Source organism: Struthio camelus, chromosome 1 (assembly GCF_040807025.1).
Source record: "Struthio camelus isolate bStrCam1 chromosome 1, bStrCam1.hap1, whole genome shotgun sequence".
In the NCBI taxonomy this organism is placed as follows: domain Eukaryota; kingdom Metazoa; phylum Chordata; class Aves; order Struthioniformes; family Struthionidae; genus Struthio; species Struthio camelus.
In genome coordinates this window covers 200,496,186-200,521,871 of record NC_090942.1, presented here as the reverse complement: position 1 = coordinate 200,521,871, position 25,686 = coordinate 200,496,186, and the positions used below count along the sequence as shown (strand labels likewise).

Genomic DNA, 25,686 nt, shown 5'->3' with positions numbered 1-25,686 from the left:
AGCTCGGCTAGGTCAGGTGGCTCAGGGCCTTGTCCAGCTGAGTTTTGAGTATCTCCAAGGAAGGAGACTTCACAACAACTAGGCACCCTGTTCCATTGTTTGATCAGTCTCATGGTGAAAAACTGCACTGTAGAAATGTTGCTGGACTGGGTTTTTCTTTTGAGTGTGTTCCTTCTGGTAGTAACTTTTCTCTGCCTAGCATCTTGGCTTGAAAAATACTATATGGAAATTCCCATAGAAACCACACAAAAGTTCAGTATTTTAAAACAAGAAGCAGTTCCTTTCATGTCTATTCTCTCCTTTCTTGATATTAAAGGCTTATTGGTTTTATAATTTGGACCTTCATCTGTTGAATGATCTTTCGGACCTCACATTTCCAAGCAGAAAGTCACCTGGATGTGTACTGTTAGCAGCACAATCTGCCAAGTGTAAAGGCTTTTTCTGCAGAGTGCCTCAAGGGACCTGAAACGGAGTGTGCCATTTCTCTACAAAATAATTCAGAAAAAAGTAGTTCCTTTCTGATGCAGAAGGAAAATAGTACATTTTTTGCTTGGCAGGTTTAAGTGTTTTTCTGCCATAGAAAGAGTGAACATGATTATTTAGTAATGATAGAAAGGTGAATTGAAATTCCTGAGACAGGAATTCAAGCTTTCATGTCTCTGTATTTAGTGTGTTTGTTTGCTTGTTTGCTTTTAATCCTAATATGTTGCAAAATAGCTTGTATATTTCTGAATAAAGCTTAGGTAGTGCTAAGAACTCTTTCTTCACTGCTGATGGAACCTTAGCATAGAAACAGCAGACATGAAGGGCCTTGCAGCTGCAGTTGTTGGCATGATCTCTATCACGCTTTAAACCACCCTGCCTGATCTGACCAGCTAAACAAAATGAGATAAGCTGGTGAAATACCAAGTAGCAAAGAGCAAACCAGAGCTGTCTGGCTGCAGGGCATTCTTCGGTGTTAGAAGACCACCTGTCAATGTAGTTACGTTGGCCAAGCTCCTTAGGCAATGCAGAGTAAGCCAAGCAGACAAGGTTTTCTCTTTGTAAAGTTACATCACCACCATTGCCAGTGAAGCTATGGCTGCTGACTCATGGACAGTGATGGTTTAAAGTTAGGGCAAAGTGGTTATGACTTCCATCTGGGCAGCCAGTGATCATTTCAGAGACTGCTACCCTATGACAAGAACAATTGAATGAAACTCTTATTGCTACTGAAAGTGAATCTGGAGCATTAGCACAAATCAGTACCAACAAAGGTTTTCATTAGTACATTAGGCTAAAAGCTGTGATGGATTGGAAGTGTTGCACATGATGTCACTTTATAACCTTGGATAGAGAGTCACAGCTGATACCTGGGTATGGCAGTATTCCCCCCACATTAATCTAACATGCAAGCCAATAAACTTGATCTTTTCATCAGTAAAGCCAATGAATGCTTACAGGTTTTGTTGGCATCAGGCTTTTTAGGGAGGGTGCAGAAAATGGTATCCTAGTCAAAAAAATCAAGAAGATAAATTTGCAGACTTGCAAATAATGCTGCTGCCTGAGAAAGCTGTGGTACACATAGTTTCCAACCCCTTCAGTTATAAATGACATCACTTAGAAATATAACCCTCTAGGGAGAGAGACTCAAACATCCCTAATTAATATGATACCTACTCAAATTGATAGTTTAAGGATCCAGTGAGCCAAGTTCCTGCTCCGTAGTAGGTAGAAGCTGAAAAGAGGATATCGCACTGGGAAACTCATCTCTGGAGAAACTGGGGTAAGCATTCTCACTTCCTATCACTGCCTAGCCTAGGTGTTGTAAACTCTAAGGTCAACTACACCGAAGGTGAAACGTGTGGTGAGTGCCTCAGAAAGCCTGGTTTTTGGGGCTGCACACCACTCCTTGCACAACACTCAGAGACCTAGTCACTGTGCTTAGCTTGGCCCTGACTACAGGTTTCTTTTTTGTGTCTTATTTTCAGACTTTGGGAAAGGTCTGGAAACGATGTGTTTAGTATATGATATAATTTTTATCTGAGAAACAAGGTTTGCTGCTGATGCTGGTCTGGACTATACTAAACACTGCTCGCTTTTAAATTAACATTTTGCTTAAACTGAATGAAGTTTTCTTTGGTTTACTTTTGATTTTTTTAATTGTAAGGCCTTGCGTAGCTTGGTGTTAAGAAGATAGTTTCCTTCGGTGCCTGGAAAGTAGGAGACACGTAGAACAAGCCGTAACACTGCAGTGATAACTCTCTATAGTTTCAGGTTTTCCTTTATAGCCGTCTCAGCTGTAGCCACACTTTTTTTGTACAGCAGTTTGCTAAGTCTGTCATCACTAGCTGTTCATAATCTCTGTATGCTTCTATAATTAACATAAATGTTTGTATTTCTTTTCTGTTACCAGTTCCATAGTTACTGAGCTACAATTCTTTCCCAGATATACTTTTCCATAAATAATTTGACTTGCTAAGCTCAAATGGCCACCTGTCAATCTTTCCTTCTCCATAAGAAGAAACAGTGCCTTCTCTGGGACCCAATTTTCAGGGTTTTGTGAGAAAGTGATCGCACCACCACCAACACTGCAATTATTTGGTTCCTTCCCAGTGGACATAGGTCAGGCCTGATACAGATCTACTCTCTCATGTATTACAACACCTAGCACATGAAAGGACCCCACAAAACTGCATAGCAGAGGATAGAGGATCATGAGACCCTCTGCATTACCTCTGTCCTGCTGAGGGAGCAGCACAGATAGGGTAGAAGTGCCTGTATGTGAGCGCAAAGGGATATGTAGTGCAACCGAGTGGTAAGGAGGCAGCTGAGGCCATGGCTGCAACTTTTCAAAATCCACCATCACGACTAGAGTCATAACAGGACAATTCCTGTCTTGCATTACTTGACATCAGTCACTAGTCGTTCCAGACTGTGGACAGACTAATATACCAAGCATTAATAGCTGAAAATACAGGGCAGATCGAGCATTTTATATCCTTGGCCAGCTCCTGAAAATGTGTTTTCTGCAGTGCTTTACCTCCAGTTGTTTGTATCTGTGCTGTAGCTCCACACATACGAGTTCGTGGCCTTAGATACCTTCACAGGGGAGAGTCACTTGCAGGGCACAAGTGGTCTCAGCCCAAGGAGAGGTGTGAAGAAGGGCACGATGGCACAGCAATGGGGTCTCGTTGTGTCCAGGGTCCCTCAGGCAGCTCCCAGCCACACGCTCCTGGGGACACTGGAGTCGCCTACAGAAATATGAGGGGAATCCCAGCCTCTGTTTCTAGAAATAACTCTGAAAGAGTCACTAGCCTTCCAAATCGTGTCATTTCAGTTCACTTCTAAAAGCATCATCTTCAGGTACCTGAATAACTCAGTTGAAATTACTTGACTTCCCTTGACGGCCGGTAAGTGGAAACAGGATTTTTTCTTAGAAATCACTGTGAACATATGCTGCACACATGCAAGCAAAGGACTGACATACTGAAAGCACAGCAAAACAACCAACCAAGGGACAAAATTAACACTGGGGGTTGGAATTACCTAAAACTGTAATCAAAGCAGTTTGATTTGGATGTACTGTAGAGGAACAGGTGTAATGTCCGCTATCGTTTCTTCCTGCTGCTGAAGTAAACGCATACTGAATCCGAACCGCCGAGCGATCTGTTTGATATTCTAATCCTTCGAAACGGCGATCCTAGTTTTCAACAGAGCATTGCATTTAATCAGTTGACAGTGCCCAATATTACATATTTTAAAATAAGCTGTCTTCTTACCTCCTGTAGTTCTTTGTTTTCAAAAGATAATTTAATTCTGAATCTGTAATTAGAATAAACAGCTCTGCATCTGATCAGCAACGGCTCTCCGACTTTAAGAAGTAATTCAGGTAAAGGTGCTGCGTGTCTCTCATTTAAATCTACAAAATGAATATATAACCTGTGAAACAACAACTGCTGCTCTTTCTGGGAAAATACTCATTTAGATAACATTTTTGCTTCCAACTCTATCCATTGTAAAGATATTGTAAAGATACTTAGACATTGGAAAATTACTCACTAAACATGAATTCAGTAAATTTGGTGGATTTACGTGATTCAAACCAAATGTTTACAAACTATCTGTAGGGCACAGTTCAGCCTAGGTCAGGTTTGTAAAAAGGTAAACAAGCCAGAATTTACCAATTTTAAGAACATTTTGAAATGCATTTCACTGTAAGGTGGTCCCAAAAGCATGCAAAAAAATATTGCTGACATTTAGAAAATGTCGAAGGGCAAGATATTTTTACAGAGATTACAAACAGCTACTAGAATATAGGATTTAAACATGAGACAGAGCAATCAAATTCATTGCAAGGTAGATTTATTCCAATGATTACAAATGAATAGCTTAGTCCGGAAAGCTTACTCAGATGAGTAGTGCAACTAACTTCAATGGCAGGATCCAGCTTATTTGTAAGTAAAGCTCAGAGGGAAGTTACCTATTGTAAACAGGCTCGTGCATTCTCTGCCCAGCTCATTAACTGCACAGCACCATATGTGTGTTTGAAATAATTCATCCTCATGTAATCCATGTTGTACCTTCTGTATGCCATATATTTCCCCAGTTTCTTTATGCATTTTATTAGGGCAACTGAAATTACAAGCATAATTATTCATTGACTCATTTGGTTAACCTCAAGTAAACGAATCTGACAGATCTCCAAGCCATGAGAATATGCAAACAATAGTGGGAAAACTGGATCTTACAAAGCTGAATAAAAAGGAACTAGGAAAGGTGAAGATAAGAAAACAGAAATGTCACAGCCATGGAATAAGGGAAGACAATCTAGGCAGCAGAATAAGTTGAAATGACCTGAATATGCTCAGACTAGCTCATAAACAGGTAAGTCTATGGCTGAAATCTGGACAATAGTGAAATCGTAGGCTGGGCTTTCACACTGCACCTCTGAATTCCTGATGGTGGGTGCTACTGCAAATTCTGTGATCTTTTTGTGATCCAGATCCTCAGACTGCCGCACTGCAGAAACAAGCTCTGTCTATGGCCACGGAACATACTCAAGACTGTCTTATCTGAACTTATTTGCTGCTTATTTGAGCACATTCCCACTGTTAACAGAACCACTTGTATATATAAACTGTATATGGAAAAATCATTTATCTGGGAAAAATATGATTTCTTGTAATATCTCCACGACTCTGAGGCAGTCACATTTCCAAAAAATGTAAAAAAATACAGGGAAACAGGATACATTTGATTTACTTTGGCGATATCAAAATACTAGAATCTGGAGCAACTTTTTCCAAGTCAAGAGCTGAAAGTTTCAAAAAGAGCACAACAGCCAAACTTTCTAGGAAAAATATGCTGCAGCACTCCAGAAGTGAGTCATGCAGACACAGGTTTTCAAACAGCACATGGGTGTGCAACCTAGCAAAGCTCACTGCATGCTCCCCCCCAAAATGTTATCCAATAGCTTTTCTTCAATTATTTAGTCAAGCCACTAGGCACACTAAAGAATGCAAAGCTTCCCCCTTCTTGTTTAGAAGATGGTAAGCTTTCAATCATGAGCTTCAATAAGCAACACGCCTTACCTTTCTTCAGGTGTTTTGCAAAATATCCACTCCAAAGATGGCTGGGGGTAGCTCTCCGATATGCACTGTATAGCATCTAGTGTTTCACTTTTCCTGAAATAGGGTTTCCCTGGTTTGTCTGTTAAAAATCATGCAAATGTTTAAGAATTACTGAAATAGCTTTGAAACGGTGCTTTGCTCCGTACATAGTACATTGTTACATGGTTGTAATTGATTTCATGCAGTTTCAACGCTCAGGGAAAATAAAAGTATTCTGTCCTAGGGATATTGTGGGTTGGTTTTATAAGCTTCTCAGCCTGGATTGTTAAATGTGATCTATACATCAGAGGGTAATTTTGAGGCTGATAGTCAAAGACGTTAACTGGCTGTGACTCCTATTCACTTCACTGGGCAGGAGTGCACACACTTTTAGAAATAACATCTGTTGACACAAAATTGGATTGTTACATGCTACTCAGTCAGATCTGACACGCAACGGAAAAGCAACAGGCGATGATGACTTTTGATAATTAGCAGACTTTTCCATCTGTGTGCGTAGCCTGGAGGTGGAAAGTTTCCTAGACCACTCTCAGTCCTCTGAACCAGTCAGACTCCTACTTGAGCTAAGTATAAAAATTTAACACATTAAAACTGCTAAAGATCTGACATAAAATGAAAACTACCAAGTTTATTTTAAAGTTGGCGTACAACGAAATTGCAGTTTCCACCCAGAAGACTGACATTTTCTTTGGATTCATAGTTTCATTGCCTAAAAGGTGACTTACAAAGGCAACAATAATACTTTCGGTTTTTGAATGTCTTTGTTTATCTCTTACAAACTGGGCCTAGAAGGTTTTTTCAGCTGTAGAGATTCACATTTCATCTAGCCCTGAAGGATCTGATGACAGATGGAATTATGATATTAGATTCAGAGCAGCAAAGAGAATGAAATCCAAACAATTGATATGGAAAACATCTTTACCAAGACTGGTTTGAACCATTCTTGCTTGCACATGTAGTAACTCTTTTTATTTCTGAAGGCTCACTGATAAGGTAGAGAAGGTACACTTTTGTTAAACATTTAACATCCTGTCCCCTCAATAAAGTTGTTAAAATTATAATCAAAGCATACAATAGGCTTTTATACAAAACAAGGAGACACTGGAGGTGACACTTCTAACACCTGAACAAGAAAAAAATCAAGCACAAATGCCTTAAAAACACGTAAAGAAGGAATGAAAAACTTTGATTACTGACACTTTATTAAAAACAAGGCAAGTTGTGATGCTTATTGTTAAACTTGTCTCTCTTGAAGGGTTTGGGCCTTATTATTTTGCCAGGCTTTTAACTGTTTGGATTGATTTTTTTTCCTTTGAAATTCATTTACAAATTTTGAATTTTATTTTAAATTTGGCTATTTGCACACAAAAAGTATGACATTTCTCCTCTTTAAAAATATATCAATGTGTGCCTTTTTGGTTTTAAGGTCTTTGACACCCCTATTCAGAAACAGAAGACAGAACTTTGTTGCAGGAGTTGCCTTTGTGTTAGAAATGTCTCTTGTGTGGTCCTTAAAAAAATTCAACTAATCTTTCAAAAAGTCAAACCTACCAGTTTGTTATGACTTTCTGAATTCAGTAGTTAAAATATGAACTTCTCATGGACCCTTGTGCTGGGGTGCTGCAGTGCAGATGCACTTTACAGCTAAAACCAGAGAGCACATCCCAGCTCTCTTTTTTTCCCTCCAGGGGAAAAAAAAGATCGAGCTCTACCGGCTGCCCTTGGCCACGAGTAAACTCCGGCGCTGAGCAGAGGGACCATTTCTCTCTCATTGCCCCAACGTTGCCTCTCACCGACCCAAAGAAGTGTGAATGGAAAGGCTGTGCAAGAAATGCTGAGAGGAGAAGTTGTGGGGTGGGACAAAGCGGGACCCCAGAGCACTGTAGGCCAGAAAATAAACAGAATGACTTGCTCTGATACGGAGAAAAAGCCCAGCTAACAACATGGACAAAAATAAGTTAAGATGCAAGCAAACAAATCTAGCCCATAGCATTTGAGAGCGTGCAAAAGTCACCCTTGATTTGTCCCTTTTGGCACAGTGAAATCTCTCATAGGGAAGAATGGGATTGGTGCACATTTATGTCTTTACTTGTTCATTTGCATATTTCATTGACTCGTGGAAGTTGGCTGTCATGCAGTAATTCAATCCGTGGTTTTGACTTCAGTCTCTCAAGACAGCTCCAAGTCCTATGCAAATCTAGGACACCGGGGTACTCATGCTTGAAATGCAGCACACGACAGAAGTGGCACAGGATGCGGGAAGTGAAAGGTAGAGACGAGCGGGTTTCGGGAAGACAGAAGCCTTATAAAGAAAAGAGTTTCAGTGAACTCCAGCCTCTCCTTCTGAGATATACTTACTTCGGACAAGAACTGTAAATATTACTGTGTAAGTACTGTTTTTGCCTATGACTGAGAGAGTGTGTTTTCCAGCTTGCGTTTCTCTTATTTGGGAAAAAGCCAAGGACGTAACGTATCTATAAAGCAAAAAATAAAGTTGTGTTTGTTATCTAGAAGGCAGTGCACAGCAGATACAATAGAACAGTTGGTCCTGTGCTTGGAAGCATGAAAATACCAATCAATCAGAGATACTAGTGTTCAGTACTTACATAGTGCCCTTCAACCAGAAGTGTTTTCATCTATCACCCTGTACAAGCAGCACTTAGGAACTTAACACCACTGGTACCCAAGCTGCTGCTGAGCTGTCCTCAAGATCGATGGATTTCCTGAGCTTAGGACAGCTGAAGAGTTGCACAGGGAAAGGCTTTACCTACAATCCCATCCTACATGTCCTACTGAGGGAGGGAATAACCTGGCCTTGGGTTTCACTTCAGTTGTTTGTCTGCGAGAACTTAGGTGCTTCTGCTCGCACTGTTACTGGTCTGCAGTGTAACCTTGTCAAGTCACATAACTCTCCATGCCTCAGTTTCTTTGACTATAAAATCAAGATGTTTGCCTCACTAGAGTACTGCAAAGCTTGGATTGATCAGCGTCAGTAAAGTCGCTCGAGATACCCACTGCATGATGCTAAACAAATTAAAAGAATGAGTTTATTTCAAACCATTCTAACTTTAATGTTCTTATGTGTAGATACTCTGTGTATATATGTTTACAGAACAATAAACAAAGAGCAGCCAAGTGACAATAGTTAAGAAAGATGATAATTTTAAGAAGATAATGTGTAATATGAAGTTATACACAGGCAATGTCACACAGAAGATATCCCATTTGCATCCTAGAACAAATGATCTCTTTAAGGATCTTCGATTCAGTAAACCCCTCAACTTACCGGTTCTTCGAATCCAGTGAGAGTTTACAAGCCTGTTTCTCTTTAAAGAACCAAAGGCATGAAACGATCTCTGAAATGTTCATTATCACTCTCAATTCCATATCTTCAAACACATTGACTTCTATATTTTTAGTTGGTTCATAGAGGTTCTCTTTTCCTTGAGAATTCAAACAACAACCAAGATCTTCCAAAATATTAGAAATCTGCAATGCAAGAAGACAGATTGCTATGTACTTAGTAGTAAATAGTTTTATTTGTTTTTTCCATCCCAAATATTTATTTTCAAAGCATGCTCTTCTGGAAAAAGCCTTCATAAATTAATAGTGCCTCCTAATGCCCAAATCACAGCAGGATATATCACATTAGGATATAATTTCTATTCTTAATAGAAATTATACTAAAAGTACACTTTCCATCATACTTTCCTTTCTGTTTTCTTTTCATTTCTACCTTCAAACTTATTCAACAAAAATGTTCAGTTCTACTGCATGAAGAAACACTATAGGATTCCTTTAAATTAGTTCATTTTGCTTTCCAGACAGACGTCGTAGAACAACTTCAGCCAGGAACATGATCATTTCCCAAGGTGAAACAGGCTGTCCTTTACTATCATTTTAATTTCCTTTCATGTGGAACCATAAGAAGAGACAGAGAAGAATTATAACTTTTTTTTTGAGACCTCAAACCAAAGAGCCAGAATGTTTTTTTAGCTTCCAGCTGCATGTCATTTTGACATCTGACTACAATGTCCCTCAACTTTGTGCGTGCTTTACCAGGTACACAAAGTGTAGGCTAGGAGCCCTCACACCTTTCATTTCCTCACTGTCATATATAGCTATAGGAGAAATGCAAACAAGAAGAGAGCATTCTATAATCATTCTGAAAGCCACTGAGGAATAACTGAGTCTCTAGGCTTAGCCTGAGCAAAAAGTGGCATGTAAACAGCTCCATCTGAAAAGCAGCCCTGAAACGCCTCCCTTACTGGGAGGGTGAAATGTATCTGGTGTATATTTATGAAAGGATCCAGCTCATTTCCTGATATGCCCCACACTGTGCTTGGCCTCTGGGCAGTGAGAGGGATGAGGGAGTGGTATGATCATGGTTCTGCTCATTCCTTGCACCTTCTTTATCCCTGTGTTTGATCTAAGAAGTTTCTAGAGATACGGCCTTATTCTGTATTGCCAGATATAAGGAAAGTATGCTCTTCCCTGGCGTGCAAAATAGAAATAACACATTAGGAAGTAGGTAGTTGGAAAGTAGAAAAGTATTTCACACAGACAAGATCATGAAAGGTGCTGAAATATTGCAAAAAACACCTTACCTCTAGTGGAAGAAATATGTAAAATGACAGAAATAGGACTGTCAGTCCAGAGAAAGCCAGGAGATGTTCACACATACGGCTGCCATGGGAGAGACTGTACTATGTTCTTACTTTTAAAAGACTGTCATCACAGCCTGGTGGGGGATCCATTCATGATACCATGTATTTGTTACTCTGATTCTTACCTATCAGAATTATTGATTATTTGTCCAGGAATGGAAAAGATTTCCTAAGACTGTCTCAGAACATTAGTCTTCAGGAGATATTTTAATTGTAGGTCGCAGTTTCTTGAGAGTTTAGTTGTACATTGTCTCTTACTGATCTTCTGCCATTTAGAAACTTAAGTGTTAAACTTGGTGTTTAAGTGTAGGTTTAGCTCAGGCAGGGATTTCTGAGGGTATGGTGGTGCGAAGAGAGGGATGTTCAGCTTCCCGGTCATCCCCAGCAGCTATGTCAAACACACTCTGTGTCAGGTATTCGACTATGCTGTGTGTGGCTGCTGGATCACATCATGGCCTTCTCAAACCGTGCAGAGCGTACGTCTTTTAAATGAACATAGCTTTTTAAATTGACACATTTCCAACCTAATTCAGCAGTAATAAGGCATGATGTGAGACAGGGTAGCAATTAAAAGATCGGTTTTAGAGAAAACTGGTACTTATCTTATTTCTAGTTCAAAAGTTTTAAACGTGGTATGAATCTCCCTCTAACCTTCTGCAGTCATATTTGACCCAACCGTTTTTATTTCGATTGTGACGTCCCCATAGCCTAAAGGCTCAGGGCACTGTAAGCTTCTGGGAAGCTATTTCTGGAAAGGACAGGAATATTTTGTAAGTAACTCATTCTCTCTCAGTTCACCTTAGGAGATACTGATGTCTCTGATGTTCTTGAACCTTCATTCTTCTGGCTGATAAATACGCACGTAATCTCAGATATATTTTGATTCATTGCAGAAGTGAAAGTTAGTGCTGTCATAACAAGAACTGTAAAAAAGAAATAGAAAACAAATATAATCATCTTTATCTCTTTGGTCAAGGATAACCATTTTAATGAAAATAAAACACAACAAAACCCTAGAAAGGTTATACCTTTTTGAAAAAAGGCAAAAGGAGTGATAGACCTATTGTGTGCATTTGTGAACTCTGCTTTTGTTTTCATTTTTGTTCTTTTTTATTGAAACTATTCAATAAAAGCTGTTCGGAGAACTTCTCAAAAGCATACCGTTAGAAGTATGTCTCACAAAATGTTACAGAAAGTGCCTAAAGACAAAAAACTTTCATGTGTTACGCAAGCTCCTGTAGAAACCAGCCCACAAATCACAGGCTCCCTCTTGCAGCCCGTTCTGCAGCCGAATCTCAGACAGGGCCCTGTGCAGCCAGGCAGACGCAGGTTAGATGCTCTTTCCCTTGAGCAGCCATTCACAGCCTTGGGCTCTTTCACCTCCAGGAAGCAAACAAGGTGGCAATTGCCACTGTTGTGCGGAAAGCGGATGCAGAAAGGTGAAGTGGGAAGGTGAGGAAAAATAAGTCTGTGGCCTCTGCCTCCCTTCTCCATCCTCTCTGCTTTCCTGGCTCTGTCACACCACTGTAGCCTACACAGTCTGGCCAGCTCACTTGGCAGCTACCAGCCTGATTTGCCTCGATGGATGGAGCAGATGTCATTTGCCTTATACATAAGTTGGAAAAGCTTCTGCTGCCTCAAAGTCATAATTTCCCTGGCAGGGCATCATACAAGCCTTTCTGCAGAGACTGAAACTTGAAAAGTCATCATTTAGTCTTAAAGGAGCAAAGTAGTAACCGTGCCCCCACTATTGCCTATAAACGAGAAAAAGAGAAGTAAGACTACAGAACTCGCTAGCTGAAATGTGTATATTTTCTATAAGCCCCTAAAGCCAGTCCTTAACAGTACAAATAAGCACTGAATCAAAAAATAACTTTCTTTCTGCTGGCCACTTAAAAAATTCCTGCCTTTAGGTTTCAATTTGTTTTCCTTTTTTTCTCTCAGCTCTTGAGAGGATTGGAGATAGAGCAAGAAGCAGAACTGAAAGGAGAAAAAAGGTAAATATAGCAGGAAGTGCTTGAAGGAGGAAAGTAATGAGACTGCTTCTGAAAGTGATGGAGGCAGCAGAACTGGAAGAAGGAAGACATGAGTAAGAGTTCCTACCATCTCCTCAACGATTGTGCTTACCAGAACTGCTTGAGCTCCAAACAGCAGCTCAAACAACCTCTTTTCAGCCCTTCTGGCAAATGTGGCTTAAGAGTCAGTCTTTCTCATTCAGGAACCTAACATAAACTTAATTTTAGGTTCTTAATGACATCACCCTTCTAGAGTATATACACTCAATGGAGTACTTGTTTTCACAAACCTCCAAAGAAGGTGTTGTCTGCTTGTGAGCTGATCCCTAAGAAAGGTGAACATGACTCCTTTGTGGAGGCCTTCAAAAGCACATATCTTCCTTCTTTGACCATAAAGATAATGCAGGCACTTCCTGAGGCAGTGAGTGTCAGTAGGCAGCTGAAATGCAGGTGTGCATTAGGTGTCTACAGTAAGCATACTGTCCATAACAAGTATACATACCCCACTCATGCAAGCTAGGTTTCCAGGCCCTCTCTCCAGCCTTTCACTAAATCCTTCTCAGTTCAGCTTGCTCCACTTTGGTTTGTTGCACACTTTACCTTCCTTCTATTTTAAATCAAGGCTCACAGTCAGGGGCTCAGGTGATGGAAAGCAGACAAGGCTGACCGACTTCAAGGACTCACCAGCTGAAAACAGCTGAGAATATGGCCTCAAAAGTTCAACTCACACAGCCTATTGAGCACTCTCTTTCTTCAGCTTTCTAATCTAAAAATAGCTTTAGTTTCTGATGATACAAGCTGAGCCAATTCATCCTTGGCATTACTCCACTTTGCTCACAGCAGTAACTGCTAGCAGGATGCCTACTATCTCGGTAGTAAAGGGGAAGAGATACTTAAAAGATAAAAGCCAACGAGGTAAACTTTTTCAGCTAAGATGCAGGCAGAAGCGGAGAGATATAGTAACCAAACTGGGAGAGCAATATGCATACTAGATGTTTGATGAGCTTGGAACTGCATCTGTAAAAGAGGGTATGCTGGAGTACATGCTGGAAGAGGGAGCAGTGAGGATCTGGAGACTCTACTGTATAAGAGAAAACAGGACTCCGTCCGAGTGACCTCTAGAGTTTGACACTGCTATCCTTTACCTTTAGTCGTGTGCACTCCACCATAACACAGAGACCTGGAGCAAGTCCAGGAAGGCTTTTAAGGTCAGGAAGGATGTTCTGAACATAAGATGATTCCAACTGCTTTACAATTAAAAAAAATGAATGAGGAGATAGGCAGAGCTATTTACATGAGATGACAGTGAGTGGTCTAAACTTGCATAGGTCTTAGAGAAGTATATTATAGTGACCTGGAAGAAAATGAGCCTTTGAGCAGAAATAGAATCAAGAATGAAAATATTGGGAAAATGGCAATAGACTGATTCACCATCTTAATTTTTCAGCTGCTAGCTGGCCTGTTTAGAGATTACTGTTACTGTCTGCAAGTCAATCATGCTCCCTAAAGCCCAGAATAAGAACCACAGAGATAGAGAATATTTGTACAGAGCACTGGGCAAAGAACACAAAATCTGTAACATGCATAATCATAACTATATTGCTGAACCTTATGGAAACTTAAACAGAGATAAATTGCTGCCCCTGCAAAATGTTTATTCATGTCCACTTTTCTTCTTCATCAGCTTTTCTAGATTATACAAAAGTAAAAGCAGTAGGAGAAATTTGTTCTCACTGAAGTCTGACAAACCTCTAGTTGCCATAAACTGACTCAGGACTTCATCAAGAAGCGTAGGCACCTACATGGGGAAACGTCTGCACAAGTCAAAAAGCAGGCTTACATATAACAGTGCTGGCATTGAGAAGAAAGGCACAAATCTACTGGAGAGGTATCAAAACAAGATGCTATATTTTAAGCTAGTTAAGCTGTCAGATGGTCAGCCTAACAGAGCTACTTATGCAATTTTATTTTCAAATGTGAGGTTGACCAAAGTAGCCTTTGAACAAAGTGAGAAATTCACTCCAAAATAGGTTAACAGTCTGAAGGAAGAACTTATCAGAAGGAGAACAGCTGAGAAATTGGAATATTTTGAAGGATGAAGAGAGAACCTTTCTCTTCACAGATGCATCTTGTGTTTGTGTTCAGCCCAGGCTGCTTTGTATTTTAAATGGTAATTAAACCTTTCTTAGACACAGAAAAATCTACCACTCTGCTTTACAGGTTAGGAGATCTGCAAAAAGCATACAAATTACATTTTGTTTCTTGCTTAGCTTCTGACTGTTTTCTCTGGGTGAGAATCTCAGGATCATCTTTCCAAAATCTTCTTCATAATCAGGGAAGGGAGAAATACCCTTTTGTCCAGGAAAGCTACAGTTTTCCCAGTCATGTGCTGCCAGCAACTCGTTTTTGAAAAAACTCACCAAAAGTCTCTAAAAGTGGCAACACAGATGAGCCTGATATACACACATTAAATCTGAGAAAACCACATCTTGTGTACTCATGCCTATGTTACCCCCAAAGCAGTGGATCCTGAAGACAGAATTTCACTCAACAGAAAAATGACTAAAAAAAGATAAAAAACCCAGAGATATGTAGCAAGAGCTGATCTTAGCTGAATTTATACTTTTTACACAAATGTTATTTCTCTTCAGTAAAACTTTTTCTCTTTGCTCACCTTTTAGCCCCCTGTCCTTCCTAGTCATCCTCACCACTGCAGCTAAATAACTCCATGGTTCCAAAAAAACGCAGCTCTTGTGAGAGCTTATTCTGACGTGATGACAGGACAGGGGGTGTTCTTCTGTGTTATAGAATAATAACCATGTTTGAACAAGGCTTAACAAACAAGCTAGGTGACAAGATGCCTCTGCTGCAGTTCAGGGTAATTGTGATTAGCTGTTGTAATACTAGATGGGATATGTCCAGGTCAGGACTAGTCATTTATCTGGTCTTCCCAGTTAATTACTGTAAACATCGTGTGTTAACATCACAGTTATTTACTGTCTTGTTCAAGCACGATTGGGATTTGTGATGAAAAAAAGGTCCATGGAGTGCAATTGCCCTTCAGGACGATTTAGTGGAAGGGTGCATCGAATCTCTAAACTTGAGTCACTATCTGAGCAAGAAGCCAGTGAGAAGAGTAGAGATGGGGAGGTCTACTCAGACCTGATTAGGCTCTGTGCACTAAATGAAAAATGAATACCAAAAAAACGACACAGATGGTACAGCATTCAGGAACACTAAAGTCATTTGCTAATCTTCTTTGTTTGTAATAGTAACCCTCCCTGGTGTGTGCAAAAATTATATCTCCAGCGGGCACCACTCTCTCCCCCTTATTTTCATGATCTGAAGCCGTCCAGGCAGCGACATTTCAGCGCAGTTTCTTCTCAAGACTCCTGTTGCGAACCCGCCGCAAACTGCCCGCACGTCTCACAGCGGCAGATCCCAGCACCCGCAACGCCCCGCTTCCCGCAGCCTTGCGCGGCCTCGCCGCCCTCCCGCGGGGCCGCGGCGGCGGCGGCGGCCGGCGGAGCGGAGCGGAGCGGAGCGGAGCGGCCAGCGGAGCGGCCAGCGGAGGCGGCGCGGCTCCCGCGAGAGGGAGCTGCCGGCCCGCGCTGCGCGGCCGCCCCGCTGCCGGCCCCGCTGCCGGCACGGCGAGCGCGGTAGGCGAAAGCTGCTCCGCAGCCTGCGGCCAAACGCCCTTCGCACCCTTCTGTTCCGAGAGAATAAGCACTCAACATACGCTTCCCTCCGCCTCGAGGTACACGGGTGTTTTCCCTGTTGACAACCAACTCAGCCAAATCTGGCTTCTGCTGATGGCTATGAAGTAGCGTTCCTTTTTTAAAAATTTTGTTTAAATTCTTAATAAACGAAACATGAAACAACAATTCCTTTTAAACCCTCTCTGACTGTTGTCTCTATGACAAATATTTGTTTCTTCCACGTTATTATTTTTTACCCAGAGGTCTCCAAAAAGCATTCTCTGCTTTTCTAATGAAAGATGGAAACCTTAAAATATTGACCCTTTCTGTGAAGATCCCATAGCCAACCTTGCATGGTTCAGATAGGATTCTGACTCAACTCTATAGTGTTGAATAAAAAGAGGAAATCGTGCTTTTTGCACAAGAACAAATCATCCCTATGCAGTAAATATTCCGATTTGGAAGAGCATCTTCAAGTATGCCATGTCCCCATTTATTACACTAGACTCAAAATGTTTCTTTTGAAGAGATCTTAAACTAGAAATTGTTGTCATAGTGAATAACAATTCCTAATTCGTCCAGTGCAAATGCCAATGAAATAATCTGTTGATTGGCAACCTGTCCACTTTATGTCAATTTCTGTAGTAAACTGCATTGCTTCTCTCCAAGAACTTTGCTTGCCCCGGCCTTCAAAATTTCATCTACGCCTGAATCTAACAGATCTTCTTTCAATACAGGTGAAGAAAAAGGAAGAGGTTTGCCCAATCTACCTCAGGAACATCACTGCCAAGACTACAACAACCTACTATGATATGGTTTGCTACTCGTGATAGGGAAGATACTGTCCACAAATTGATTTCCTACATTTGTAATCCTTTCTTCCCCATTTCCTCAACTTTCCATTCTCAGGCCCCAGATGAAAACAGCTGCAAGGAAGACAATTTTATTCTTTCACCTTCCTTTTATACCTAATGACTTCCCTCCCTGGCCACCATTTCCAATAAATGGTCCTCCATCTCATTATGCCCTAACATATTTTTGGTATAGATTTTCAGCAGATTTCTTCTTTTTTGATAAAATTATGCCTCTTAATGCTAATCTCTTTTCCCCTGGAGGACGATGGCTAGCGGCCCGGCCCTGCCCCACCCATTGCAGCCAAGTTTTAAATGAGGTAGAGATTTTAATAATGGATAATTGGGATGGTTGAAGATTTCAAATTAGGTGTTACACAAGGGATGTATGTCACGTTACTGTCAGCAGAACAAAACAGAACCCTTTTTCAACCAAACAGGTAGCTGAGAGTCAGCAGAGCTACTCCTGCTCTTTTCCTGATTACCTGCAGATCTCTTTGCTTCAGTGCCCTGTGTAGTAAAAAGAAGTTAATGAAGGCATGAAGTCCAGGTATATTTACCACATGACACCATTACACATCAAACTTTATTGACTACTTTTGTCATTAACTTCTGTTGCAGATATCTAATTCATGCTCTATCATTAATATTGCTATTTCATCATTCATTTAGGCCAGAATGAATAAGAATCTGATTTGAATTATTTTTATATTTCTATCAGTTTTCAGATTTTCAAATCACATTTCTGCCCTCCTGGGTACATGAGAACTGCTGTTCCTCTGGGAATCAGAGCTGCCTTTGTTGAGCAACTGTATACATTTATAATCAGCCCAATTGCTGTAGGTGCTTCAGGCTTCTTTGACAAATACTGACTGGCCCTGTCACCATGTTGCTCCTTAATCTATAGATCTAGTTTGAAATCTCTTCTTTCAGTCCTCAATCTCTGTCAGTAATTCATGTTTTTTAACCTGAAAACAATGCATTTCCTTAGCATAAAGCAACTGCTGAAGCCTGAAGCAAACTAGACATTTAGCTCCATTTTTCCTTCCTGCCCTGCCTCTTCTATTTGTGGTTTGGGTGAGGAAGGATGGCAGGGTTGTATTCAAACCCTTATTTACCTTTAACTTTCCACCAACTTTCCCTACCAGTCGGATACAAAGACATTGCTTAAACAGCTGAACTGTTGTTTTGATTGTGACGCAAACACGCTTGGGTTGGGCTGGGCTAAATGAATGAGGGCTCTTTCCCTCTGCAGAAAGGCCAGAGACCCCCAGCCCTCAGTCTCACATTGAATTCTCCCACGCGTGCACAGGGGAAACCCCTACTCTTCCACTTCCAGGTCACACCATACCAGCCACTTGCAGCCCACCTCACTATAGCAAAGAGTGAGTGGCACTGCTGAAGATACCCCACTGTGGGAAGTGGCTGAAAAGTGGCTGAAAAGGCAGTGAACCTCGGCTGCCATGGCAACCTCGCTTTCTGAGGAAGAGTCTACACTGTGGCTAGTTCTTCTTCTGCCTCTCATCCACATCCTCCATCCTCACAAGGGAGCTTCTTTCTGTCTCCCACATCAGCCAGGTCTTTCCTCCCCACGGAGTATGGCAGGCAAGGGGATAACTCTGTGGGCAAAGGAGCGCTGATGTTCCCAAATGTGTTATGGCTGTGAGGCCACCACAGAGGTCTCCCACTAATCAGAAAGGGGCTTTGGGCTGTCCTTGCTCTTGACTGTCCTCTAGAGGATGTTTACTCATGGGGATGGCAAACGTTTCTGTGATAATAAAGCTGGGTAGATAATCCTGAAGCAAAGCAGATCCATCTCATAAAACAACATAAGCAAGTTTGCTTTGTTTAACTCTTTTTCTAACTGTTCCATGTTTAAGCCTTCCAGTCTTATTACCTGACGTACTCTAGCATTTCTACTGACACTAGTGGCATTATCAACTTTTTGCAAGCAAGAGTTACTTTCGTTCAGTAGTGTCAGGCAAAGATTCCCAGCAACTCATCAGCAAAGAGAAAAGGATCTGCCCTAAAGAGAAATGAAAACAGAAGATTGCAGATAATGAAATGATACTACTTGTCGTCTTAGTCTTGTAAAACTTCCCTTTTAAATTAAAACAACAGATTCCACAACTGGATATGTAATACTGTCCTTTGTTTTCTGGAAGAGAGGAGGAGTGAGGGAACAGGGAAGGCCTGAAGGGTTGATGGGGGAAGGAAGGACAGAAAGAGGGAAAGTTGGAGAGAATAATTTTGTTACAAAATAGGAAAAGACAGAGATGAACCAAAAGAAGATTATAAATACTAGTGAGCGTTATTTATATCATTACAAGGTTAGGGTTAAAGAACAACTGGTATTCCCAAGTGGTTGCATAAATGTAAGCTCTCATATACTCACTTCTTAAAGAGCACGTTGGAACAATAAAGTGTTTGTCAAACCAGCCCTTGTGTTTCTCCCATTAGAAATCTTATCTGTAGAGTCAAGCCCAGACTACAAATGAGGGGGTAAATGATGTTTTACTTTCACAACAGTAGTAGAACTAATTATGTAGGTAATATGCTGGCTTTTGTGTTTGCTTGTTTGTTTGTTTGTTTTACCCTGTTCAGTTTTTTTCAGCAGTTTTTAAGGAAAGATCTTAGAAAAATAAGGAAGCTGTTCCTTCTCCTGAGTGGGAAACGGGCATACAACATTTATTCAGATATCTCTCTAGCTTTGTAATCCTCTTATTACATGTGAAATACAGAAAAGAAAAGAAGAGCCCATCCTTCAAACACATCAGCAATTTTTAGGATATTGTCTGTGTTTTAAGGGTTACAGATTCCTTAAGCAAGCATTTTGTGACATGTGTCTATTTAGAGTCTTATAGCATCTTCATCATGTATTCCTGTTAACAGGGTTAGTGTTAAGTCGTATGGGAAATAAGAGCTTCCTGCCCAACTGAGAAACGGTGCTGGTTGTTGGCCCTGGGCTAATTTGTTGGTCCTCACTTTCATTTCAAGTGTGTAATCTTCATGACTGAAGAGTCCTTATCTTTTCTAGTGTTGATATATAAAACTGAAATTGCTTTCTGCCTTCATCTGTTGTCCACTCCTGCTCTTCTACATTTTTGCTTTGTAACTGTTGTACTTTCCAATTTCATTTCCACTTACGTTTGCTGTACTTTTTCATCCCTGCCTTTTGCGGTAAACATCTCCATGAAGATTTTCAGAAAATCTAACTCACCCTAATGAGGCAAAATAGCTCCTTAGCTAACAGTGCAGGCTTCAAATATATGGATGAATTTATACCATGAAGTTTCAGATCTTTTGAAAGCTATATTCTGAGAACCCTGTGAATGAGAGGCAATGAGGGAGTTTGGATTCAGCCCAGTGCTATGTTATCGTTGGGATAATAAAGACAGGACGGGCTCTCAAAGCGGGTGCTGCAGAAGGAGCCTGCAGCTCTGGTAAACCTGCTGCTGCTGGGTACGGGCACAGAGCACGTGCTGCTGCACTGCTGCACCGCTGCGCAGGCACACGGGAGCTGCCCTCGCAGTCGGTCTGCCTGCTGTGGGCGTCTTCCAGCTACTTGGTAGCTTGAAAGCAGAGTAGCCTGAGCAATTCTCTGCAGAAGAGAGGGGAAAAGCAAATGCAGTCAACTCCCAAAAGACAGAAAACATAAACAGTTTGAAGTTGCATTTACTTCCACTGGAAAATAACCCTCTTCTTGAACAATCTTTCCCCTTCAGAAATCTTCACTTCAGAAGCTATAGCTTATCTTCTGATCCATGAAATATGTGACAACGGATGACCATGAAAATATGTTCAGCTGGGCATGACTGTGTTTCCCTGAGTAAGCAGATCGCATTCTGGCCTTATCCAGCATTCACAGCTGGCTCGCACCAAGGTTTTTGCGTGCTTCGGGAAAGAGACTCTGGTCAGGATCAAACTTGATTTGCCCTGGGGTGCTCACCGATTTCACTGTTCTGCCAGTGGCAGGGCTCAGCGCCTGAACATGCTCTGGAATGCTTGTCAGCTGGCTTGCTGGAGAGAAATCAGCGTATTTTCGTAAGATGGACAGATCCTGCACACAACTGCGTCCCAAGCATTTCTGGGATTCTCCTTAAAAACCAGAAGTGTGTTGGCCCATCTCAGATTTTTCTGGCTGTCTGCTGCAGGAATGTGACAAGCTTGTACTTTTGTTTATCTGTATGTTCTGTGAGAGGGTTTTCAACGTTATTGTCCTTTAGTTTTGTGCAATTATACACACTGTAATCTAATCCAGAGCTTGTTAGGGCCTGAGTTTGCAGTCTTGCTCAGATAAAATTCCCTCTCATTTATCAGCCACACTGACATCTTAGTCAGCAACTCATAACTTGATTTCTGTCAGGTTCCCTAAAACTGCGGGTGATCCCGTGAACAGCTCTCAATAAGAGTGGGTGCAACAAAAATAAAGGGAGCAAGGGCACTTGTTAAAGGAAAACTCCCCCTAATGAGAAAGGTCACCAAAAGTCTCTTTTCATCACAGAATTCTCTAATTTGTAAAACATGAAACTGAGACTGCTCCAGTTCCCAGGCCTCATCCACCCTCCCATCCCTTCCACTAAAGCAAGGCTAACTGTACTCTAGATAATATTATTTTTAACCACAAGCTCTTGTTCAGGATGACCAGAAAAAGTAAGAGGATGAGGAACTGAAATAATTCTTTTAATGTGTATATCTCTATGTACATATATATCATATTCTATATATTGGTTTCTAAAATTTCTGGGATGATATTCCTTGTTGCTGGGACTCAGTTATTCCAGCAGATGACACAGGCAAGATGGTTTTTCTGTCCTGCAACTTCTGCAGTTCCAGGCTTGTAATTTAAAGACAGAGTTGGTATCTTAAGTCTGTACACATTGCGGACTTTCTCCTCTAGATATTGTTCTAGTTTAGCTTTTCTTTTGCTGTCTAAGTATTGCAATTTCTGATGATCTTGGTTCATCATATGGATAAACCCTGTCCTCCTGCGTTACTTTTTACTGGGTCCTACCTCTGGACAATAAGTCCTCTCTTCAGGACCCTCTTATCCCACTGAAGACAATTCTTTGCAGGGGCCTTGGGGCACTATTGTATCCCAGATGCTAATCATTTTTGTTTACTTTGTTACGCAGCCTACAGGACTAGCAAAGCTCATTCAAGAAAAAAAACATAGAAATCCATCTTTGACGGGGTTTGCTTAGTAGTAGTATCTGTAGTCATGCAAAGTAGGAGATCATAAAATACTCATTTTCATTTTGACTCCACCTTCTCTTCAAATAGACCTTCCAATAGACTCATGCAGACTTTCAAGCATGAATGAATAACATCTAACAATTACTCTTTGAAGTAAATATTATTATCCCTATATAGAGAGCTGGAACCGGACCACAGATTGTTAAATAGCTTTCCCAGGAATGCATCAGAACTACAAGAGCCAGAAGAAAAAAATCCTCTCTTTTTGTCTCAGTCCTGAATTTTGAAATAGCAATATCATGTTTGATAAGAGCAGGCCACTTATTTTAGAGCCATAGAGAAATACAGTTTTAGGCATATGAGATGCAAAAAGAAGTAATTTCATTTTCTCTAAATAGTTAAAATGTTGGAAAGTTTTTCAGAAAAGGATATCAAGCTTTAAAATCCAAAAATCTTCACTCTAAGAAGAACAGAGGCATTTTCTTAATATTAGTATCATGTCTTGTCCTACCTAGATCACTGAACAACAACTGAACAACAACAACAGCAACAAAATCAAATAAGACACAGATGCCTTGTAATATTTCACTCTGCAAAGGTACTTTCTTCACAGATTATTTATTACAGAAACTTTAAAGTGATCAGGTCAAGCTAGTGCCTTTTACTTCAGGAAAAAAAAAAAAGTCATCGTATTTTGATACTTTTTTACCCTGAATGTGAAATTCCTCAGGTGCAGCGAGAATAAAAGCCAACCTGGACTGGGCAAAGGAGCAGACTGAGGAGATGGGAGAGAGAAGAGCTCACCCAGAGGAGAGAAGAAAGGTGGGATGGAGAAGGAAATAAAGATGCAGGAGAAAACAAACAGATAAGAAGTCCAAGGAGAAAGAGAGGAAATATGTGAGGGGATGGAGTGAGAGAACAGGAAGCGGAGAGGAAAGGTCCCGAGCAGCAAGGAGAAGCGACCTTACCCAGCAGCTGCGAGGGGCTCCTGGAGGGGCAGGTTGGTGGCCAGTGCACTGCCATGGTGGCCGGGCAGCCAGGGGTCTGCTGTCCCCAGACCCAAGTGAGTGAAACCAGCAGTGCAGGTGGTTGTCTTATGGGTGCACGTCACTGCCCGCAATGAAACCACTTCTTCAAAAGCAAGGTCCCGAGATCTGAGCCTGAAGAAAATGGCTGTGACGGGGGGAGAAGAGGGGCCTCTCTTGGGGTTGGGGAACTTTTTCCTTCTGTTGAGAGGATCACTGTGCAAGCCAGGATAGCTAACCCGGTGCTGATAACCCGGTGCCTTTTTCTGCTTCTTTAGTCCTTAGCTCATACTTCTAGGAAACCTATTTTCTTGGGTCAATTAGATGCAGCTGACCTTTTACTGTCTCATCTCGAGTCTTATTTTTGAAGCAGTCATAGTTTCTGCTTTTGCACACTGGCTGGCAGTCCACGTAATTTCTCTTGGTATCTGTGAGGGGAACAGTAAGCGGTGGTACTAGCCTGAAGAGGCGGGTTAAAAAAATTCTAATGCGGGAATACCCTGCTGTATCGGTCATTCTGAGCAGAGGGAGATTTTCAATGCTGGATCAGAGCTTGGTCCTCTGGTGACCGATGCACGTGGGACTTCAGGGTGCTGCCTTCATAGGGGTTGCTGAGGAACCAGCTGCCCCTGTTCAGAAATGTGTGACCTGAAGGGGGAGCAAGGCTGCAGCAGGAGGCAACGGGGAACTAGCACTGTCCACAGGAAGGTTCAAACTCAGCCACAGCTGCTGTGAAGTCGTTTCACAGACGACTTGTCTAGGGGATAAAAATAAAGGCCACCAGACTCACCCGCAGATGCAGACCTCTAGGGACATGCTCGTGCGCCCTCACGTTGCCTTACTCTGAGCGTGGCACCACCATCTGCCCTCATACGCACCACTCTTCTTTCTCACTGTTTCCTGTTTGTTGGTGTATCAAGGGTTTAACTAGACCATCTGCAGCTAAAGTTGCTTGCCTCAGACAGGCCCCCTGCTTTATATTGCAAGCAGATCTTCCCAGATGTCACAACTGCCCTCATATCCCCAGGACAGAGAGTGGATCCAGGTCTAAGGGCTGATCTGGCTGATCTGATGTATTCCCAGGTTGACCTACACTCTTCTGAGGAGGGCAGCGATGACTGACAGCTGTAATTCTGAGAAGTGACTGGGATATGACTGTGATTTCCTGATTTCCTTGACAAATTTGGTGCCAGTTGTGCTGGTACAGGAAAAGGAGGGGCTGACACAGTGCCAGGAGTGTGACGGAACAGTTATGATCTGAAGGAAACTCAGATGTCCCAGCAGCTTTCTTGGAACTGTCATCTGGTGGCACCAATGCTCCTTTGCTTTGCATCACAAGGACGTTCTTCACAAATACTACCGTACCTTCCTCTTCATCATCACGGCTGTTCAGCTGCAGATAAAATGGCAGTACAGTTCCAGGACTGCGCACTATTATTCATTCAGTTGCTACATTTTTACTTGCTAAGGACTGAGATTCTGCTCTGCAATCCTACTGATACAGAATATCAACAACCTCTGTCCAAACAGCTTGGATGCAAGCAAATAAATTCAATATAAGAAGGTGTTCTTAGAAACCTACCCGAGACTGCATCTAGAATAGATCTTTTGGTATTGATACTAGTTAAATGGCTTCTTTAGGATTAGGAAAGATTAAATAAAAATGTAGATGAACCAAAACTAGAGGGACATGTCACATCTAAAAGAAGCTATAGAAAATGTCCCAAAGATAGTTGCAGGAGAAATGAAGGAAATAGCATTGAGGCCAGCATTGTTAGCTAAGAGGAACACATGATTTCTCACAGGACTGTCTTGGAAATGTAGACTGAGGCAATAGCATCATCCTCTGGTGCTGAGGGCAAGTCTGTATCTAATGCAGTGCAAAGGAAGGAGCTGAAAGGATTACAAAACTAGTGAGTGACACCTTTGGAAGGACGCAAAAGAAAAAGACACCTAAAACATGAAAGGAAGCCCACAAGCCATAAAGAAATCATTGCAAACAGGGAAATGGCATGCTGGAAATAAGCTTTTAGAGTTCTTATTCTGTCTTTGCTTTCCTGGCTGGCAGGTGTATTTTGTTTTGCTTAAGTAATAGTCCCATCTCCTTCAGCACCACACCTACACACAGGTTTTACCTTAGAAATCAGGGTGTAGACAGTTTGTGCTTCTACTCTACCAGAGATCTACCCCAGTAATTTATTGCTTGTTGGCAGTCAGGTGGCATGGCCATGACCCGCCAGAGCTGTTACATATGTATTAAACAGTGGATGCCTGTCCTCTGATTTAAAATTTGCAAGTGAGCAAGCTGCTGTATGTTTTCTTTTCCATCTGCAGCATTCACTGGAAGCTACTGGGATTTCATTTGCTGTATTTTGCCTTTTTGTGGTTCAGACAAGTCGAAACTGACATTAACTTTCTTATTCATAAGTATCAGAATCTGTTGCTGGTGATTCAGCTGATCTGGTGTCAGAAGTCTCAACGTACATGTGATAATTTCAGCTGAAAAGCTGCTGTGAAAGATGTCTTTTATTAGGGTAGTTCATATTTCCTGGATGCAGTCAAAATAAATATATAAAATCTGCCATATTAACTTGGGGGTGGAAGGCTAAATTTGTATGACAG

The 25,686-nt window shown here is 41.4% G+C and overlaps 1 protein-coding gene across 1 annotated transcript in view; it reads right to left on the bottom strand.

The window, feature by feature from the left end:
- Positions 1 to 23,489, bottom strand: part of FLT3 (fms related receptor tyrosine kinase 3) — a 45,390-nt gene extending 21,901 nt beyond the window's left edge. Inside the window, exons 1-8 of the mRNA XM_009686522.2 lie at positions 23,008 to 23,489; positions 11,078 to 11,202; positions 8,899 to 9,101; positions 7,971 to 8,086; positions 5,574 to 5,691; positions 4,463 to 4,614; positions 3,762 to 3,901; positions 3,529 to 3,682 (exon numbers count right to left, since the gene is read on the bottom strand). Coding sequence (XP_009684817.2) covers positions 3,529 to 3,682; positions 3,762 to 3,901; positions 4,463 to 4,614; positions 5,574 to 5,691; positions 7,971 to 8,086; positions 8,899 to 9,101; positions 11,078 to 11,202; positions 23,008 to 23,062 — 1,063 coding nt within the window. The 5' untranslated portion in view covers positions 23,063 to 23,489. The remainder of the gene's footprint in view (positions 1 to 3,528; positions 3,683 to 3,761; positions 3,902 to 4,462; positions 4,615 to 5,573; positions 5,692 to 7,970; positions 8,087 to 8,898; positions 9,102 to 11,077; positions 11,203 to 23,007) is intronic.
- Positions 23,490 to 25,686: the final 2,197 nt, after the last annotated feature.